General features: G+C 44.2%; 1 protein-coding gene across 7 annotated transcripts in view; it reads left to right on the top strand.

Annotated features, from left to right (window-relative positions):
- EWSR1 (EWS RNA binding protein 1) overlaps nucleotides 1-12,592 on the top strand; it is a 42,494-nt gene extending 29,902 nt beyond the window's left edge. For all 7 annotated transcript variants that reach the window (XM_007070856.4, XM_027833003.3, XM_043529893.1 and 4 more), the window contains 8 exons: nucleotides 245-277; nucleotides 1,296-1,414; nucleotides 3,002-3,131; nucleotides 4,028-4,150; nucleotides 7,762-7,921; nucleotides 8,720-8,817; nucleotides 9,901-10,153; nucleotides 12,187-12,592. In XM_007070856.4, the coding sequence (XP_007070918.1) occupies nucleotides 245-277; nucleotides 1,296-1,414; nucleotides 3,002-3,131; nucleotides 4,028-4,150; nucleotides 7,762-7,921; nucleotides 8,720-8,817; nucleotides 9,901-10,153; nucleotides 12,187-12,226 (956 nt within the window). In that variant the 3' untranslated portion in view covers nucleotides 12,227-12,592. The remainder of the gene's footprint in view (nucleotides 1-244; nucleotides 278-1,295; nucleotides 1,415-3,001; nucleotides 3,132-4,027; nucleotides 4,151-7,761; nucleotides 7,922-8,719; nucleotides 8,818-9,900; nucleotides 10,154-12,186) is intronic.
- Nucleotides 12,593-15,280: the final 2,688 nt, after the last annotated feature.

Below are 15,280 nucleotides of genomic sequence, written 5' to 3'. Positions count from 1 at the left end.
GGCCCAGTAAAGCTAAAGAAGTGTAATAATGGTTAATGGTTTTAAAGGCTGCTAAAAGTAGCAGACTGATCACAAAAAAACCGTAAAAAGGTGCATTGCTAACATTTTTGCAATGCAGGTCAATTTGAGTTTAACCAACACCATCATATGGTGGTTGTAAGTAGATAGATTTGTGTGTGTCGGTTTTCAGCCTGCAAGACGTGCACTAACAAAACTTTATATGATTTTTTTCCTTGACTGGCAGGACCCATGGAAGAAGGACCAGATCTTGATTTAGGTAATTTTGAATACTGTTCAGAATATCACCTGTGCATGCTGAAAAGGATTTCTCACTTGTTCTTCCTCCCCAAGTGAAGGCAGTCATTCACATTGCTTGTCCGCAAAGGTTTATCTGCCTTATTTCTTCCCTGCCTATATAAAAAGTTCAGGGGCATTCACCCTCTATATCCCATTGTCTTGATCCATTTCTTCTACTTTCTTAATTAATCCAGTAGTTGGGCTGGCTGATTTAAATTTGCAAAGATTCATTTGGATGCTTGTCCTTCCCTTCATGAAAGAGGAGAGTTTTTAAGCAGCATGTCCATGGGTATTCAGATATACCAGGCATCTAATTTCAAGCAGTATTGAAATAACTACCACACAGACATATACTAGCTTTACTTTTCTCTTCCTTTCCTCCCTTCCACCACCCATAGCCTGTGAATTTGTAGTTTTTTCCTTTCCAGTCCTGTACAAATCTGCATTTTGTGTCTCTGTTGCTGTTTCCAGGATCAGCTTAGGTCATTGCCTATATAATTGTACAAAAGATGTAAAATCTAATTTGCACCTGCAGTTGGATATCTGTTTTTGCACAGATCTCAGATTATTGCTCAAAAAGACTTCCATTATATCAGCCACCCAATTTTGGCTACAGTTTCTCATGGCACTTTAATGGTATACATCCAGCCATGGCAAGAGACCAGACCAAAATTCCCTTATGTAGGAGGTCAGTAGGAAATAAATCAGCTGATTATTTGTAAAGGATGAGCTTTTTTACAGATACTTTCTTAGTGATCAGTATGTGGTATGGCTCTTCCTTATGTATAGAGAAGGTGCCACTGAATCCCCCTGTTGTATGGCTGGATTTTTATCTGGCATTTCCATAAATATACAAGTATTTACCCACACTGAAAGAGAGGTAGTAGTCCATTTAGGAGATTATCACTAAAGTTGACCAGATAAAACTGAACTCTGTCCTTCATTATCTTTTGTGATCACCTGGTATAATGATACTTCTGTGAATTTGATCTCCTTAGGCCCACCTGTAGACACAGATGACGATTCAGACAACAGTTCAGTTTATGTACAGGGACTGAGTGACGGTGTGACCCTGGAGGAGCTGGCAGACTTCTTCAAACAATGTGGTGTTGTCAAGGTGGGTGACAACATGGGTATGCATGGGAAATACAACCTAGGTGGAGCTACTGTAAGGTGAGTGCATAACTGGTTGGAAAATTGTTCACAGAGAGTAGTTATGAATTGTTCACAGTCAAGGTGGAAGGACGTATCGAGTGGGATCAGTTCTGGGTCTGGTTCTGTTCATTATCTTCATCAATGATTTATGTAATGGCATAGAGCGTACACTTATAAAGTTTGGGAGCTATACCAAACTGGGAGGATTTGCAGTTGCTTTGGAGGATATGATCTGGACAAACTGGAGAAATGGTCCAAAGTAAATAGGATGAAATTTAATAAGGACAAATGCAAAGTACCCCACTTAGGAAGGAGCTGTCAGTTGCACACATACAAAATGGGAAATGACTGGCTAGGAAGGAGTAATGCAGAAAGGGATCTGGGGGTTATAGTGGATCACAAGCTAACTGAGTCAACAGTATAAGATTGTTGCCCAAAAAAAAAAAGCAAACATCATTCTGGGATGTATTAGCAGGAGTGTTGTAAGCAAGACATGAGAAATTATTATTCCGCTCTATTCAGCGCTGATTAGGCCTCAACTGGAGTATGGTGTTCAGTTCTGGGTGCCGCATTTCAGGAAAGATGTGGACAAATTGGAGAAAATCCAGAGAAAAGCAACAAAAATCATCAAAGGTCTAGAAAACATGACCTATGATCGAAGACTGGAAAAAAATGGGTTTGTTTAGTTGGAGAAGAAAAGACTGAGGAGGGAGATAACAGTTTTCAAGTATATAAAAGTTGTTACAAGGAGAAGGGAAAAAATTGTTCTCCTTAACCTCTGAGGGTAGGACAAGAAGCAATGGGCTTAAACTGCAGCAAGGGTGGTTTAGGTTGGACACCAGGAAAAACTTCTTAACTGTCAGGGTGGCTAAGCACTGGAATAAATTGCCTAGGAAGGTTGTGGAATCGCCATCATTGGAAATTTTGAAGAGCAGGTTAGACAAACACCTGTCAGGGATGGCCTAGATAATACTTAGTCCTGCCATGAGTGCAAGGGACTTAAATGACCTCTTGAGTTTCCTTACAAACCTATGATTCTGTGCAGGACCTCTGGAGTGTGGAACAATAACTATCTCACCGACTAGTAGAGTGGGATGGAAATAGAGCTGTGATTCTCAGCCTTTTCCATACTGGGACACCCCCACCCAGTGTATTCCAGGCAGGACCACCTCCCATATAGCAGTATGGTCCCAACCCAGCAGGCTGAGAACCCCTGAAATAACTTGCAGAGTTATATTCCAGAAGAGCCTTTTAGGACTTGTCCTTCAGTGTCCATTTCAGGTTTCTGAATTGTACTGTAGTTGTGCCCTCTAGGTGGGATAGGGGGTTAGTCACATCCTTTAAGGGATTGCGGGGGCAGGATCTGTGTGGATTTGCTCTTTCCTGATACATATAACTGTATAACTGAAATGGAGTATTTGACCTCTACCTCAGAGGAATTGGGGATGATTTTAAGAGTAGTGGAGAAGGATATCTTGGGAATCTTTTGTTTACAGTTCATTCAATTTATTGCACTGCGGTTTGAAGTGTGATTTTATTTTCCTGCTAGATGAACAAGAGGACTGGGCAACCTATGATAAACTTCTATCTTGACAAAGAAACTGGAAAGCCAAAAGGAGATGCCACAGTGTCCTATGATGACCCATCAACTGCCAAAGCAGCTGTAGAATGGTTTGATGGCAAGTGACTGGAATTAACTCTTGCTTCTGATGAGCATAGTTTTGACTGGGATTTATTTCATAGAATAGGTGCCAATTTTTCCAGGTGCTGGTGGATGCTTGACCCAGTCCCGCCCTGACTTCACCTGTGCCCCGCCCCCATTCCAACCCCTTCCTCAAAGTCTCTGCCCCAACTTTGCCCCCTCTCTGCCCTTATTGGACCCCTTCCCCAAATCCCCGCCCTGGCCCTGCCTCTTCCCCCAAAGCGCGCCATATTCCTCCTCCCCCCTTCCTCCCAGTGCTTGCTGCTGCAAAACAGCTGGGAGCTGGGGGGAGAAGCAGGATGTGGCATGCTCAGGGGAAGAGGCGGAGCTGGGGTAGGGGCGGGGTGGGGAGCTGCTGGTGGGTGCAGAGCACCCACCGATTTTCCCCCATGGGTTCTCCAGCCACGGAGCACCCAGGGAGTCGGCGCCTATGTTTCATAGCTAAGTATTTAGCTAATTCAGAGGATAGAAAAGTGGGGTTTTGTGCCCTTCACATAGGGAGGCCCTACATACGTACATACATATGCATGCACGCACGCACAAACGCAAATCTTGCTTGGAAAGATGTTACCTGGGAAACGTTCTGGTGTTAGTCAAACCAGATAAGATAAGCCAGCTCCCTAGGGCGCTAACTTCCAAGTAGTCTGGGCAACTCGGTGTAGAGTTTCTTTGGTTCTACAGGTCAGAGGTGGAATTCTCCCCCACCCTCCAGCACTTAATAGAGGGACACCTTTCCCTTTGATCAGTGACTATGGATACATGTATCCTGTAGGATGCATGTACATGGTACCCAAGCCCTATTCCCCCTCCAGTAGTGGAAGTTTGTGACCATGTAAGCAAACCACACTTTTTTTTTTTCTTTTTTTCCCCCAGGAAAAGATTTCCAGGGGAGCAAACTCAAAGTTTCTCTCACTCGGAAGAAGGCGCCAATGAACAGCATGAGGGGTGGGATGCCCCCACGTGAATCACGTGGATTGCCTCCCCCTCTGCGTGGAGGTAATGTTGGCCAGAGTCTGTATGAATGAGCTGAATTCCCCTGGAACCTTATTGTGCAGAGCTGGGGAGTAGTGTACACCAAGCAGCATAGTTCCCTCTAAGGTGCACGCCTGAGGGAATGAAGGGCCGCACACCTAATTAGTGGAGCCACGCAGGTGTGGCTCCACTAATTAGATGCCTCATGACCCTGCAGAGAGAGAACATGGAGAAGGTGAGCTGGTGGGGGGAATAGGGGGTGAGATGTGGGGGGAGACATGAGTTGCGACTCTGGTTCCGACTGTCTCCCAAGCAGCCCCAGTTGTGCTGTGGGTGGCGGCCAGGAGAGATGGGACAAGCGAGTCTCTCCCAGGCAGCCCCATCTGGGCTGTGGGTGAGAGACGGAAGAGACAGACAAACACCACAATACCATAAGAAAGATTTAACTAAATGTCACTTTTTAAATGTCATATTTGTTTCACAAAAAGAAAAGGAGGACTTGTGGCACCTTAGAGACTAACAAATTTATTTGGCATAAGCTTTTGTGAGCTACAGCTCACTTCATCGGATGCATGCAGTGGAAAATACAGTAGGGGGATTTTATATACACAGAGAATATGAAACAATGGGTGTTACCATACACGCTGTAACAAGAGTGATCCGGTAAGGTGAGCTATTACCAGCAGGAGAGAGGAAAAAAAACCTTTTGTAGTGATAATCAAGATGGGCCATTTCCAGCAGTTGACAAGAAGGTGTGAGGAACAGTAGGGGGAAAAATAAACATGAGGAAATAGTTTTACTTTGTGTAATGACACATCCACTCCCAGTCTTTATTCAAGCCTAATTTAATGGTGTCCAGTTTGTAAATTAATTCAAATTCAGCAGTCTCTTACAGTGTGTATGGTAACACCCATTGTTTCATGTTCTCTGTGAATATGAAATCCCCCTACTGTATTTCCACTGCATGTATCCGATGAAGTGAGCTGTAGCTCACGAGAGCTTATGCTCAAATAAATTCGTTAGTCTCTAAGGTGCCACAAGTCCTCCTTTTTCTTTTTGCGGATACAGACTAACACGGCTGCTACTCTGAAACCTGATATTTGTTTCACTGTGTTAAAGATTACCCCATGTCATGTGTGCCATTTACAGATATATGCATTTTGCAGAATTTTGCTTCTGCCTTTTCAATGTAAAAAACTAGTGGATAGATACAATCATCAAATGTATTTAGCTTCATTTTCGTTATTTTACCACTGATTATACCTGAATTTTGTACACAAGTCAAGCTAACTGAATACAAAAAGTAGAAACAGGATTTGAGATGTGCTTTATATATGACAACTGCTTTTATTCTTCCAAAAAAGAGATCCTTGTAGATAAGTAGTTCTGGCTGGAGAATAACTGCAGTAACTTTGGTTTGTTTTTTAAAAAGAATCCAAATAAATCATCTCCTCCCCAAAACTGTCATTAAAAATCACATTTAATAACCATTTCTATAATCACAAAAGTGACAATGTATTATTTATGCCTAGCTTTTGCATTGGTTGGCATTTCGGAATTGCTTGTCTGGTACATAGGTTAATTAATCTAGTTCCTAAAATTAACGGTACCTCCACCAGCTGCTTAAAATGTTTGGATTTAGCTTTGTTTCGGAACATGTACTACAGCTTTAAAGTTTGATTTGCAGTATCCCTCTTGTATTTTCTAACCTGTCACGTCCCAGCCCCTGCTTCGGGGCTGCAGTGGCCAGGAGAGAGGCCTCCAGACAAGTTTTAGAATTCGTTTGAGAGGTATTGGAAACCATTAAGGCCAGATCTTTGCTATCTGGTATAGTTCTGGCTCTTTAGAGTACTCTCATTGACTCCTAAGTAGCAAGCATTTGGTACTAGGTGTTTTGTAGGATGAAGACTTCATTTGCAAATTATTTGAAGCAGGGGTCTGTCTGCAAACTCTGAAGCGATGTGTTAATGTGCTCCATTTACTTAAGGCTGGGCTTGTAAAAACTTAATGAGCCTAGTCTGAGTTTTTGAGTTGGCGACATGCACAAATTACAGGAGAATTTTGCCTGTTTCTACAGGGCTGTTTCACCATAACCAACCACTTGATAGGTTTCAGAGTAGCAGCCGTGTTAGTCTGTATTCGCAAAAAGAAAAGGAGGACCTGTGGCACCTTAGAGACTAACCAATTTATTTGAGCATAAGCTTTCGTGAGCTACAGCTCACTTCATCGGATGCATTCAGTGGAAAATACAGTGGGGAGATTTTATATACACAGAGAACATGAAACAATGGGTGTTATCATACACACTGTAAGGAGAGGGATCACTTAAGATGAGCTAATACCAGCAGGAGAGCAGAGGGAGGAACCTTTTGTAAGGTTCCCCCCCACCACCCCGCTCTCCTGCTGGTATTAGCTCATCTTAAGTGATCCCTCTCCTTACAGTGTGTATGATAACACCCATTGTTTCATGTTCTCTGTGTATATAAAATCTCCCCACTGTATTTTCCACTGAATGCATCCGATGAAGTGAGCTGTAGCTCACGAAAGCTTATGCTCAAATAAATTGGTTAGTCTCTAAGGTGCCACAGGTACTCCTTTTCTTTTTGCAATTACTTGATGTTTTACTTCCTGTTGTATTTTCAGTGTTGTCACTTGTTTGTGGTTTGTTTGCTGTCTGTGTCGCTTTATTATTACTTATTTTTACTGTTCTGTGTGTGTGAAGTTTTAATCAAATTAAGAGTTGACATTCTATAGAAATTGTATAAGCCTGAGTGAATGCCTTTTACTCTCCTGTCCAGTATCAGAAAATAGTGTATTAATACTTGCGAGGAGAGAATGACTATTTCTAGCTGACTCCTAGATTTGTTTAGTACTTGAAGCTGAGCTATGTGTGCAGATAATATACATGCAAGAGGTATAGTTTTGTGGACTGCAAAAGTCCGTAGCATGCTAGTGTTTTGGCAGATTCTTAATTTTTTGAGAGCAGCTTTCCATGAAGATTTAGTGGTCTATGGGAGTAGGTTATTAAATTGGGCCTCTGGCACATATTTTTTATGCTTTCACTTAATGGCTGTCTTTGTTTTATCTATATAGCTGTTTTCAGTATGCCACATTTTGGTGTGTTTACTAGCTTGATCTGTTAGAAAGGATGATAAAATGCATGTACTCCACTCCAAGGGGTACATAATCAGCTCCTCTCCTAAGATAGCATGGGCTGTAACTGAGTCTGGCTGGGTCCACAGCAGTGTTGCCCCACATTGTGAGAAAACAGTCACATACAGAGAGTCTGCTATTTCAGTGTAATACAGCTATCCGTGTTAATTTTCTTTATTTTAATTTTCTTTTTATTTGATTTCATATTAAACATCTTAAGCAGTGCACCTTGTTAATTATCCCTTGTTTTAATATTTTTTCTTCTTCCATACCTATAACTTTTTAAAAATATATCTAGGCTTTTTGTTTGTGTTGGTGGGCGGTGGCGCACATCCACACATTACCTCATTATTGGTGCTGCACATAACAAAACTCACTCCGCACATGGATGTAAAAAATTAGAGGGAACATTACTGAGCAACACCCTAAGTTGTGGAGGTGACCAGAGTCTGCACTGGAATTAACTGACTTCTTTCTTTCAGGCCCAGGGGGTCCTGGTGGTTCTGGTGGTCCAATGGGCCGTATGGGAAGCAGAGGTGGAGACAGGGGAGGCTTCCCTCCAAGAGGACCGCGGGGTTCTAGAGGAAACCCTTCTGGAGGAAACGTCCAGCACCGAGCTGGAGACTGGCAGTGTCCCAATCCGTAAGTATTTGCATTACCAACTAGGCTGATCTGTTAACACCTTTGTGCCCTGTAGTCCTGCATGTAAACCCAGATGCCTTCTTCCTTACATGATACCTGGCACTGCAGCCCACTCGGCTTTCATCTCCTGCAGAATGTCACAGGCCCCATCATGCTAATAATCATGTCACCAAAATGCCTGGGTACTTGTCAGTTAGGAAATGGCTCAGTTGGGGCCAGAACTTCTGGTAATAAAGTACAGTTCAAATTTTGAAAAAATAAGCTGTTGAATTTACTGTAATTGAGAGCTTGAACTAAGCAGAGATGCATTAGTGATTACATACAGTCCTTGCCAATTTAACATCTGTCATATTAGAGGTAGCAATATTATTTATTTGTATTGCAGTAGTGCCATTATGCTAGGTGCTGTACAAACACAACAAAAAGACAGTCCCTGCCCCAAGAGGAGCATAGTTGGAGCAACCACATCATTCGGTGTAATAATACATTGCCATTCTTTTGTACTGGCAAAGCAGATAAAAAGGGCTGTGTTAGTGTGGTGCAGATATTAACTAGTCAGTCATCACAAACCCCAAAGATGGAGAAATATGGGCTGGTTGACTTGCTCACTTACAGACTCGGTATCAAAGTTGAGAACAAAATCCTTACATTTGTCTCTTGTTCTGTACTAGGACCAGCGTCCTTTCCTAGATCAGTTACATAGCCATTAAAAGTTATTAAGGTAGATCTTCGAATCTTGTTTCTCATTCAGAAACCTTTTTTTTTTTTAAGTCTTCACTAACTGATGGTTCTGTCTAGGGGCTGTGGAAACCAGAACTTTGCCTGGAGAACAGAGTGTAATCAATGCAAGGCTCCTAAACCAGAAGGCTTTCTTCCACCCCCCTTCCCACCTCCAGGTATGTATGTGGCACAGCTTTTAGAGAGGAGCTCAAGGTTATTCCCAGAGCATGGGAAATGAGTACTTAAGATGAACCATCTCCTTTGCATATGTGATTGACATTGCTTATACAGTGTTTTCAGGGACTGATCACTAGAGGTGGATAATTACTGGGTAAATAACACCCTCTTGGAGCTGTAGAGGCAGCAGTTTGTGGTTCTGTTCTGCCTGAGATGACTTGCTCTCACTTTCCCGCTATTTCTGTGACTCTTTCCTTGCATCTGTCTGCAGCAATCCAGTTTCCTACAGGCAGGTGTACACTACTGCTTGAGTCAATCTAACTTGCGTTGCTCAGGGGTGTGAAAAAGACTTGTGAGGCAAGTTAGTGACCTAAGTGCTGTCCACAGCGGCACTGTGTTGACTGGAGAGGCTTCCACGTCTCGCAGAGGTGGAGTAATTATGCTGAAGGAAGAGCGCTCTCCCTTCGGCATAGAGCGACTTCACCAGACATGCTATAGCAGCGCAACTGCACCAGTGTAGTGTTTCTGCTATAGACCTGCCCTATGACACTGTCACTTTATGTGGCTCCCAGCCAAAACGGCCTCTAAATCAGCCATCTGCCTCTCAAGCTTCCCCAGTGGATTTCAGGATAGATCAAAATTTTCAGTGGCACTTCTGTAAACATGCAGTTCATGCAGTGTGGCATGAGCCACCAGTGGCTGTCTCCAGCCCAGAAAGTGGCCTGACGTTGCTTCCTGGGCATCTGTGCTTTGTTCCTGCAGCTTGTGCAATGTTGCCAGCATTCATGTTTTTGACAAGGGCCAGCAATTTTGGGTAGAGTGAAAAGTGGGTTTCCTGCCCTGTGATTGGGGTGGCTGCCCTCTTCATGGTTCCACTGCCAGGCCTTAAGCCACCCGCTGCCTCAAAGCTGCATGCACACATCTTGTACTGCTTCTTCTTGTGTTGGGTCTGGAGGAAAGTTAGAGGTGATTTAATGTGAAAGGACTAAGTTTTCAGTCCTGGAAATCTGTCTAGAGCAGGCATGTTTTCACCTTAGAGAGCCCTGGTTTCAAATGTACATGGTGACATTTTTCTTTACCAGGTGGAGATCGTGGCAGAGGTGGCCCTGGTGGCATGAGAGGAGGAAGAGGAGGCCTCATGGATCGTGGTGGCCCTGGTGGAATGTTCAGAGGTGGACGTGGTGGAGATAGAGGCGGATTCAGAGGAGGCCGGGGTATGGATCGAGGTGGATTTGGAGGAGGAAGACGAGGAGGACCAGGGGGCCCACCTGGACCTCTCATGGAGCAAATGGGAGGCAGAGGCGGCAGGCGTGGAGGACCAGGAAAAATGGACAAGTATGTAGGAGAGCAAACTAAGGAACCTGGCAAAAGGCTAGGACAGAGGTGGGGTGCGCCCCCTAGGGGGGCGGGAAGGAATGTTTGGGGGGGTGCTGCTGGGGCCCACCCGGCTCCACTCCTGGCTCTGGCTGCTAGCTCCGCTCCTGGGCTTGTGCTTGGTGCCCCAGCTACCAGCCCCATGTCCAGGGCTGCCCCCAACTGTGGCCCCAGCCTCAACCGCCTTACCAAGTGTCCGCATTCCCCGCTCCTGGAGCTGCGGCCCTCCTCCCAGCCCCAGCTTTCATAGAATCATAGAATATCAGGGTTGGAAGGTCATCTAGTCCAAACCCCTGCTCAAAGCAGGACCAATCCCCAACTAAATCATCCCAGCCAGGGCTTTGTCAAGCCTGACCTTAAAACTTCAAAGGAAGGAGATTCCACTGCCTTCCTAGGTAACACATTGCAGTGCTTAACCACCCTCCTCGTGAAAAAGTTTTTCCGAATATGCAACCTAAACCTCCCCCATTGCAACTTGAGACCACTACTCCTCGTTCAGTCATCTGCTACCACTGAGAACAGTCTAGAGCCCTCCTCTTTGGAACCCCCTTTCAGGTAGTTGAAAGCAGCTATCAAATCCCCCCTCATTCTTCTCTTCCACAGACTAAACAATCCCACTTCCCTCAGCCTCTCCTCATAAGTCATGTATTCCAGTCCCCTAATCGTTTTTGTTGCCCTCCGCTGGACGTTTTCCAATTTTTCCACATCCTTCTTGTAGTGTGGGGCCCAAAACTGGACACAGTACTCCAGATGAGGCCTCACCGATGCCGAATACAGGGAAACGATCACGTCCTTCGATCTGCTGGCAGTGCCCCTACTTATACACCCCAAAATGCCATTGGCCTTCTTGGCAACCAGGGCACACTGTTGACTCATATCCAGCTTCTCGTCCACTGTAACCCCTAGGTCCTTTTCTGCACAACTGCTGCCTAGCCATTCGGTCCTTAGTCTGTAGCGGTGCATGGGATTCTTCTGTCCTAAGTGCAGGACTCTGCGCTTGTCCTTGTTGAACCTCATCAGATTTCTTTTGGCCCAGTCTTCTAATTTGTCTACGGTCCTCTGTATCCTATCCCTACCCTCCAGCGTATCTACCTCTCCTCCCAGTTTAGTGTTTTCAAACTTGCTGAGGGTGCAATCCATGCCATCCTTCAGATCATTAATGAAGATACTGAACAAAACTGGCCCCAGGACTGACCCTTGGGGCACTCCGCTTGATACCGGCTGCCAACTAGACATGGAGCCATTGATCACTACCCGTTGAGCCTGACAATCTAGCCAGCTTTGGGGGGGGGAGAGAGGTAAAAAGTTAGGGGACCACAGGGCTAGGATGATTTGACAACTTCGAATAGGTTTTGCGGTGGAGGCGGGGAATGAAACAAGATCTGATGTGATCAAAGGTAAGTGGAGAAATAAAGCTTAGAAAATCAGTAATTCTTGATCAGAAAGTTGATGGGGACAGTAACAAACACTGAATAATGAAAATTGTGATAGCCTCCTCTTGTGCTAGGAGTGTGCATAGAATCCTAGAAATCTTGGGTTGGAAGGGACCTCGAGCTCATCTAGTCCAGCCTCCTGTGCTGAGGCAGGACAAGTAAACGGTACACCATCCCCAACAGGTGTTTGTCTGATCCAGTGGTGGGGATTGCACAACCTCCTTTGGAAGCCTATGCTAGTGCTATAGTTAGAAAGTTTTTCCTAATATCTAACCTAAATCTCCCTTGCTGCAGATGAAGCCCATGACTTCTTGTCCTGCCTTCAGGGGACATGGAGAACCATGGATCCCCGTCCTCGTTAGAACAGCCCCGTAACACGTCTGAAGATTGGGTCCCCTCAGCCTTTTTTCCCCAAAGACTAAACATGCCCCGTGTTTTTCACTTTTCCTCATAAGTCAAATTTTCTAAACCTTTTATCATTTTCCTCCTCCGTCTAATGGAAAGCAAGGTTGTGGGTGTGTCCTATGAGCTATAACCAAACAAGTGGCTTCTTTTTTGTAGGGGTGAACATCGTCAGGAGCGGAGAGACCGGCCCTACTAGAGGCAGAAACCTGCAGAGCTGCATTTACTACCAGATTTATTTTTTAAACCAGAAAATGTTTTAAATTTATAATTCCATATTTATAATGTTGGCCACAACATTATGATTATTCCTTGTCTGTACTTTAGTATTTTTCACCATTTGTGGAGAAACATTAAAACCAAGTTAAATGGTAGTGTGCTGAGTTATTTTTTTTCCTTTTAAACAAAATGGTTGTTTAACTAAAACTAAACCAATGAGAAACCATTGTTGTGAGCATGCTCAGTATCATTGTTTGCAAAACCAGGAGGAGGAGAACTAACTGTAACAATGTTAATGGTTGTGATGTTTTTTTTTAAATAAAATTCCAAATGTTTATAAACTTAATACTTCTCAGCCTCTATTCGACAGCACTCTGAACATCTCCACCTGGAGGGGGCATCGCAAACTCCAGCTCTGTGGGCTCTGCAGAAGAGGCAGTGAGTTTCACTCATGAGTTGTATGTATTATATGGCTTGTAATCCCTGGATATTGAATGTTGCATTGTACGGAGGGAGCAGGGATTGAAATCTACCATGAAAAGATTGAACCTATCCTGAAGTGTATTTGGCAAGGCAGAGCAGGCACCTTAACCTCAAACTGTAAAGTGTGGCTTATTGCATTCAGAGGACAGAATTGAACACACCTTTTCAGATGATCCATTGGACTTCAGAATTGCATCCTGGCTGTAAATAAAGATGTATTGCTGGGTATATCATGACTAGACTTTTTGTAAATAGCAGATGAATGTTTAAGTTCTCTCTGGTAGTGTTTTCATTTCATGTATACCATGCCCACCATCTTGGTATCTGAGTGCAGCTAAGAACCAGTGTTCTGTTGAAAACATTCAGGACAAGGCAGCCCAGTAAGTAGAAATGTAGGACTGTATGAACTGGAAGGGTAAATGAAATCATCTTGAGTAATAAATCTTCCTCTGAAAGTAATACAGGCAGTGTGGGTTGAAAGTTCAAGCAAGATTACTACACTGAAACAGCAGGTGCCCTGTGAATACAGGCTCTGAACAGGAAACACTATTCGGTCTCCATTGTAACTAATTTATAACACAAGCAATTGAATAATATCAAGGGGTTGAGCTTGGTCTTCCATACCATGTGCCTGTGACATATCAATAAAACAAAACATGCAGACTCAAACGTCACAAAATAGGCTAGAAGCAAAACAACGACCAACTTGCACTCATTGCCAGAATGCTGTTTCTGGTGTGAAATGCAGTGCTCTCCAGGCTTAATTATTTATGATCTCACAGAGATGGGACATATATATAAAATCAAGACAGGATGCCTCTCAGGAAAGTAGGATTCAGTGCTGGTGGAGAAATCCAAGAACATGTCACATAGCACAAGCACCAGATTAGTGACCGGCCCTGTATGTGTTCTTATGTGCCAGGCAAGCATCTGAGGAAGAATACAGGTGCTCTAACAAGTTTCTGTAAGTGACACTTTCTTCTAACTCCTCAAGAGTCCAGCCTGGAGATAGTTGGGTGCTTTGCTCCTGGACAGAGCCATTTCTATTAGAGCTAGAACTGAGACCACAGCTATTTATGGTGATTAAAAATCCCATCTCATTTTGCAGAGTGGGAATTTTAATTGTCTTGTCAGATGAGATATTTCCTTACCTCAGACTGTTAGTGGTAGCTCTTCATTTCCCTCAGGGAAGAGGTGACTGCATTTCTGTGTGTGTGTGTGTATTTATCCCTACATAAACCTTATAACTGTGATAAAGTAACAGATTGTCTTGCTGTTATACCATCACCAAGTCAGCTAATGCATATGGCTGTGAAGGTGCTATAGTGCGCCCATGTAATCTTCCTCATTGCCATAACGTTAAGGCCCACACAAGAAAAACAAGGGGCCTTAAACTAAAACTCAGTTCTCATGGAGAAGTCTTTCCGCCCAGCCTCACACCTGGGATCACAAACTTCTCCTGGCGACTGATAGCTGAATGCGGCTTGTGACAGACCTCCCTCCTCAACTCTGCATGGAAGGGACCTGTCTCCTGAAAGACGTGAAGAGGAAAGCTACCACTCCTACAAAGACCAGGTTGAAAAGCCATTCCTCAATTCGATCTACAGCATTGGTACTGACTGCGCCACCGCTAAGTACCTACAAGTTGGCAGAGACGTCTGGTACCGCCAGTACCGTTAAGGCCAAAGACCTGAAGCAGACAGGCTCTAAAACGGAAGGTAGAGAAAAGGCTGACCTTTCCACAATGGCACTGGCCACACCAATGAAATACTACTGAGTGCCTCTGCAACATCTCAGGCACTGGCGCCACCTTCTGGCTCTCTGGTGTATAACACATGCAATGGCACTGAAGGCTACTATGTCTTCCTTGGTGCAGTTGACATTGGCACCAATTCTGATACTGCAACAATTCTCAGCACTGCAATAAATGCAGTTCCTTGCATATAAGGACCTAACAGTGACCCTGGCACCGGAGTCCCCTCTCCTCAGTACTGATACTCTCACTACCAACTAGATCTGACTCTCCTTTCTCCAGCGAGGAGGACAAAGAAGGGGAAGGTTTTTTTTTATCCCAACACTCCTCACCTATGCAAGGCAGTATAAGGTCTGAACTATGAGAGCATCCTAGACAGCAGTGTTAGTCAATAGGTGGACCGTGGGCCAAATCTGGACTGCCAGATGCTTTTAAATGGACCACAAAATCTTTTTATTATTTTTGTATTTTCTCTGGGGTCTGGAACTTGACTATATTTTGACCAAGAAATTTAGACCTTGACAAAAAATAATTACCCCTGCTAAACACCATCCCAGACCTTATATCCAGGGGGTGGTAAGGACACCAATGAGTACTTTCACCGGTGTCTTTTCCACCATAATGGCTGTACTGGGGCCCATGGACAGTATACAGACAGTACTACCCCAAACCCCCAAATGTTCCCAGGGAAATGAATAGGCACTCCCCACCAATGTCAGCAGCAGCATCTGACGTCTCCCATGAACAGAATTTTGAGGAAGCTTTAGATCAGGAGGGTACTCGTGCAACGAACACCTC

This window comes from Chelonia mydas, chromosome 15 (genome assembly GCF_015237465.2).
Source record: "Chelonia mydas isolate rCheMyd1 chromosome 15, rCheMyd1.pri.v2, whole genome shotgun sequence".
NCBI classification, from domain to species: Eukaryota; Metazoa; Chordata; order Testudines; family Cheloniidae; genus Chelonia; species Chelonia mydas.
Note: the sequence above shows the minus strand (reverse complement) of the source record. Positions and strands in the feature narration are given on the sequence as shown.